This window comes from Salvia hispanica, chromosome 2 (genome assembly GCF_029641045.1).
Source record: "Salvia hispanica isolate PSC_SH4W2 chromosome 2, Shi_PSC_v1, whole genome shotgun sequence".
Taxonomy (NCBI): Eukaryota; Viridiplantae; Streptophyta; class Magnoliopsida; order Lamiales; family Lamiaceae; genus Salvia; species Salvia hispanica.
In genome coordinates, this window is record NC_142693.1 from 25,507,988 (window position 1) to 25,513,494 (window position 5,507).

The 5,507-nt window shown below is 35.0% G+C and overlaps 1 protein-coding gene across 1 annotated transcript; it reads right to left on the reverse strand.

Annotated features, from left to right (window-relative positions):
• Nucleotides 1-698: 698 nt before the first annotated feature.
• Nucleotides 699-2,440, reverse strand: LOC125190389 (NAC domain-containing protein 78-like). The gene is made up of 4 exons (XM_089066234.1): nucleotides 2,212-2,440; nucleotides 1,620-1,897; nucleotides 1,387-1,545; nucleotides 699-1,166 (listed from the first exon to the last, which is right to left on the reverse strand). Exons 1-4 carry the CDS (start codon nucleotides 2,420-2,422, stop codon nucleotides 699-701), a joined length of 1,116 nt encoding a protein of 371 aa, XP_088922360.1. The 5' UTR covers nucleotides 2,423-2,440.
• Between the last annotated feature and the right edge of the window lie 3,067 nt (nucleotides 2,441-5,507).

A 5,507-nucleotide genomic window follows, 5' to 3' on the forward strand; every position in this document is an offset into this window, starting at 1 on the left:
GAAAATATAATATTTTAGAAATAACCTTTTTTTACCATAAAATAAGATCAATTTGTCAACTATTTAACGGCGTATTAGGAAATGCAGTATGCAATGTATGAGGTGATCCTTCCGGACATCAAGAATTTCAAATTCAAATATCATAACTGACTTATTGGCATCACATCGTCAGCAGTTTCAAAGACTATTGTCGAGGATTGCCAAATTACCTATATATGACTTGTGAACATTATCTCGTGAAGAGCTTGAAAGATCGTCGCTAACTTGTAAACACCATCAATCTGATAATTACTAGTAGTACTTTTTAACTTTTGAAAATTATCTAATTTGATGTTTAAAAATATCGGCACTAGCTTTGAGTATATTATCAAGTATCAACCACATTTTATAGAATATACCCATCCACCATTTACTGAATTCAAGTTGCTGGCCTTATTTGATTTCTCAGTAGATCATAATTAACCACCCTTTGTTTCATTCCTAAAGGGAGAGAAATATGAGAAATAAGATTTTAGGAAAATACATAAATGAAATAAGAGATCAAGCAAAAAAATGGAAACGAGAGAAAATTTAAATGAGTATGAGAAAAATAAATAAACCAAAAAAGTGAAAAGAACAAAAAATTCTGAAAATAAAAGTGATAAAAAATCGTACAGTAAATATTGTTAAAGCCCTAAATCATGACAGTAGCCCTTCTCCTATTCACGTCTTTCACGCTCTGCGTTTTCCTTGGTCAAGGGCTCAACCCGAGATTGAAGAATGTCGATCATCGCTTGCGCTCTCATCACTTCAATCTTCAGCCTCTCCCTGTCCATCGAGATGTCGATGATCTCTTTCTCCAAGTTGCTGATGAACTTGAGGTAGCCGGGAGGGACGGATTTTTCCAGTTCTGCCGAGTTAAACGTGGTCGTGCTGCCCGGGAGGTTGCCTTTCGCGCCTAGGGTCTCTAGAAGGGGGATCTCTACAGGCGGGGAGTTGGTTTTCGCCATCATCATTGTTGAGGTGGAGTCCTCGGATCCGTTGACGATGCTGCAGTTTGGATCATCGCGCTTTGGTCTCTTGCCGATGTCCAGCGAGAGGTGCTCCAGTTCGGGTGCAGGATCCCTCTTCGACAGCTGGAGAGGGACGCCGGGGGTATCGGCCAGGGCTACGAGAGGCTGCACATCCTGCAAAACATTTTGAGAGAGATTGTTAGGAATACAGTAATTACAAGATCTCATGCTGCTAAAAAAACTCGAATTCACACGACAAACGTGCTTTTAACCGCGTCTAATTTTCATTTTATCTATTTTCGTTACTTGAAAACATAAATTTCGATGCAATTAATGAACAATCTAAACCATAAGAGAAATTCTTGCACCAAAATGAACAAAACATGCACAAGACCTGTTCGGTGTTTGTGCAATCTTCGCGCACCTCATCTTCCGCGGGGACCACAAGGGGGGCGTCCTCATCCCATTCCTCTTCGATAAACGGGGCATATCGGTCCCCATTAGGTGGTCTGGCGCCACTCTTGTGGAAGATTTTACAGAGCACAAATGCATCCTAATTGACAAAACAAAGACAAGAATTTTATTATTTTTAAAGTTGGCATAAGATCACTGGGAATCGATACATACCTGTAGAACACCGGCCTTTCCCAGTTCTGTGTCACACAGCCGGTACTCGTGCATCACCCAATCAGTCCGCTTTCCATCATGGATACGTCCGCTGTGGAAAACGAGCGTTTTCTTCATTCCAATGGACTCGTTCTTATGTTTCACTGGGCGGTCCTTCCCGGTCGCCTTCCAGTACCCTTGCCCAGTGGTGCGATTGAGCCGGGATCCACTGCCGTACTTCTTATCCACAGGGTTAAAGAAGTACCACTCTAGATCTCTCGTCTTCAGCACCGAATGCTCTATTTAGGCAACAAGATTATCATTAAGATACATAAGCTAGTTAGAAATCGACGAATGTGTGTAACGCACCATGCACACGCAGGCACACGCACACCGCACACTCATTCACAAGTTCAAACTTATACATATAAACAACACTCATTCACAACATCATTTCTTCATCTAAACTTGAAAAACATAACAACCTAAAAACAAACAAAAAAAAAACCTAAAAAAAATCAGGAATCTTCAAAGACTGCAACTTTACATCAATCTAAGCATGAATCTGCAACAATTATTTAAAAAAATATAAAAAGATTGAATCTTTTCATACCATCAAGCTCCCATGGCTCAGATTTGTACACATCAATTTCACTAATAGCTTCAAACCTGAAAGGCATCCCACAAACTTTCCTCCTCAAATAATACCTCACCAACTCCTCGTCCGTTGGATGAAACCTAAACCCGGGCGCCAAAGAAGTCGGCGGAGGAGCCCCCATCGCCGCCACCGGCGCCGCCGCCACAATGTCCTGCCCCGTTTCCATCCCCAAGAATGCTTTTTTTACAAAATTACACCAAACCCACAAACAACACACACGAAATTGGTGGCAAGAAACCCTTTTAACACTTAAATGCACTAAAAATGCACACAAAACAGGAAAAGAAAAGTTGGGGTTTTTTAATGGAAAAAAGAGCAAGAAAAATTGAAGGATGGAAGAGAAATGGTGTGTGTGTAGATGAGTTTTTACTAATTGTAAATATTATATATATAGTGCTTTGTAACAATACTATATCTCACCCTTCTCCCTCGAGAATAACGAGTATCAAACTTTTATTTAAAAGCCCGAATGAGAAAGGTGTACTAAAAAGGCACAAACCAGGAAAAACGAAGTGGTGTTTTTTTAATGGAAAAGAGAGCATGATTTGAGAATGGCTTTCAGGGATTGCACAGAGGAGAAATGAAATATAGAAAGGGATATTGGATTGGTTTTTTTGGAGATTTTTTCAACAAAATTGGGGTGTGGATTTTGGCCAAGAGGCTCAAGAAATGAGAGAGTGTGGTGTGTGGTAAGGACACTTGCTTGACACTGAAATCGATATCAAAGCAAGAAATGTTGAAGGATAGAAGAGAAGAAATGGAGTGTGTGAGTGTGTGTCTGGTTATGTGATATATATAGCGAGTCATTAAGTTTCAAATTTATGCATTTCCCCTTACTTTGTAACAATTCTGTATCTCACCCTCCTCCTTCGTGAATAAAGAGTATCAAACTTGAATTTAAAAGCATTACTATTATTTATTTACATCTTTATACTCTATTACTCCCTCATTCCAATAGAATATGACCAATTTTTAAAACGAACACTAGCATTATTTTAAAGTACGTAATAATATTTTCATTTTTATAAGTATACAATCTTATTTATGGCAATTTAAAATGAAAATGTGACATTTTCACTGGTATTAAATGAGTTTTTTTAAGAATATGGGATAGACCTAGGTCGGGTCGAATATGCATTGTCGATTGAATCCACTATCGGTCTATGGTATTGGAAACTATATAAATAAGTCTCTAACCCTATTTTATCTTTTTTCCTCCATTTCGACCATTTTCTGTTGTGCGATTTCATTATTTAACCTAAATGGCGGCAAACGACGTCAGCAAGTCGGGAACGACCTTCTTCAACCAGCGAATTCCAATCTCATGAGATATATTATGAAGCCCTATATAATTCCTTTTAATAGACGTGTTTGACTATTGGGTTGCTTACATCTCACGTCTGGTATCCAAGATATGGTCTATCCATTTTACGTAGCTCGCAAGTTATTGCGTGGACGCATAGTTTACTAAAGGACACTAAAGATAACGGCTGCAGATTTTTGTGAGGAAAAGCACAGTCTTTGTCGCATAGTGCAATTTATAGTATTCTTTGAATGTTAAACTATTACGGACATATAGTTTATTAAGCGAGCGACTTAGATAACGGTTGTGAATTCATATGAATAAAACAAAATATTTTGTGATTATCGTATTCTAATTTTAAAATAAAACTTATACTTTTTATTGATTAGTTATGTTGATGTGTTAATGTAATAGCTTTTTATTATAATTAAAAGTGAAAAATTTAATCGTTCAAAAATTAGGAATAAATATTTTGAAAGTTATATTGTGATTGTACCGTTGCCATAGTCCTACATGGATTACAATTTTCAATAAATGTTAAATTATTCGTGAAAAGTCTTCCAGTCTTGTCTTTTTTATGAGTAGTTATTTGGGGATGAGAAGGAATCATCCTCTTTTATACTTTAGCAAGAAACATTTATTGCAATTTTCCATTTATTGTTCTTAGTTTTCCATTAATACTTTATTAGTTGGACTAAAATTCAATAGTTTTGGCAGCTTATAATCATTTTCAGTTATTTTTTATAAATACGATTGTCATTTTATAATAGTTGACATTGTTTTTTTTCATTTAATCGACCGTTTCCATGAGGGAGAGAAAATGTCAAAAATAACATTTACATAACTTTTGAATCGAGGATTATTTTCTATAATTTGTTTGATTAGATTGACGTTAATATATAGAAATTATAAGAATTAAAAAAGAAACAAATTTGATCATATACAATGACGATATATAATAAAGTATATGGAAATTATAAGATTTTAAAAAGAAACTAATTTAATTATATACAATGGCGAGTTAGGATTTCAATGATGGGAAAGATAAGACAAGGCTTCACAAATTTAATAGCCGCGAGGTAAAAAATTAGAGGATGAATAAGGGAGTATCGACAACGTCAAAAAATCGGCATCAACGTCGAAAGAGTCGGTAATGGTTACGTGAAAAAGAATTGGAAATAATCACGAGATGATACATATGAAGAGATAAAGTATGATGCAGGGAAGCAAGAGCCGACAAAGATTGGCAAATGTATATTGTAAGGGGGGAAAGCATAAACTTAATGATTTGAATCGACTCTAATTTACTACTAGTGAAATCACGATTGATAACAACAAATTATTAAATTTGTTAATAAATAGGTGAAATTTCTATTTTATCAAAGTTGTTGGATAGGCTGACCTCTTTTACTACGATAATAGATATACTAGGTTTATTATACTTATTTAAGTAATGTTAATGTCTATATTTACCGTTCCAAAAATATGTCTACTTTCGTCAAAAAATTATTTCTTCTCTCTTCTAATTAAAATATTAAAATTATATTATACTTTTGATTTTAATTTAACAACTTTATTTAGAATCTCGTGCTATATAAGAAAATGATCATTTTAAATAGACAGATAAATAAGTCAATATATTGAAAAATAAATCAGTATACTAATATGTCTAAATAAGTCAATTTAGTTACTTTCCTTATTTAGCTTTAATTTTCGATATTTTCAATAATTACCATGTATCTAGTCGAGTATATTAATAAGCTTCATTCTGGGTTTTCTTTGTCGGTTCTTTTTCAGATAGTAAATTCAATATCCTCTGATCACACCGATCACACAGACAATGAAAGGAAGCAATAATGAATCATACAAATGATAGCAATTAACTTAAAATCAAATTTCAGAACCTAGTGCTTCAAAGTATTCTACAGCCAATCACTGAAATTGAAAA

Bases quoted from the DNA above. Each gene is read 5' to 3' on its own strand.
- LOC125190389 (XM_089066234.1), bottom strand. From the start codon at position 2,422: ATGGAAACGGGGCAGGACATTGTGGCGGCGGCGCCGGTGGCGGCGATG. The intron at 1,898-2,211 runs GTATGAAAAGAT...TTGCCTAAATAG, and splicing joins TGAGCCATGGGAGCTTGATG to AGCATTCGGTGCTGAAGACG. The intron at 1,167-1,386 runs GTCTTGTGCATG...AATGTTTTGCAG, and splicing joins ATTGCACAAACACCGAACAG to GATGTGCAGCCTCTCGTAGC.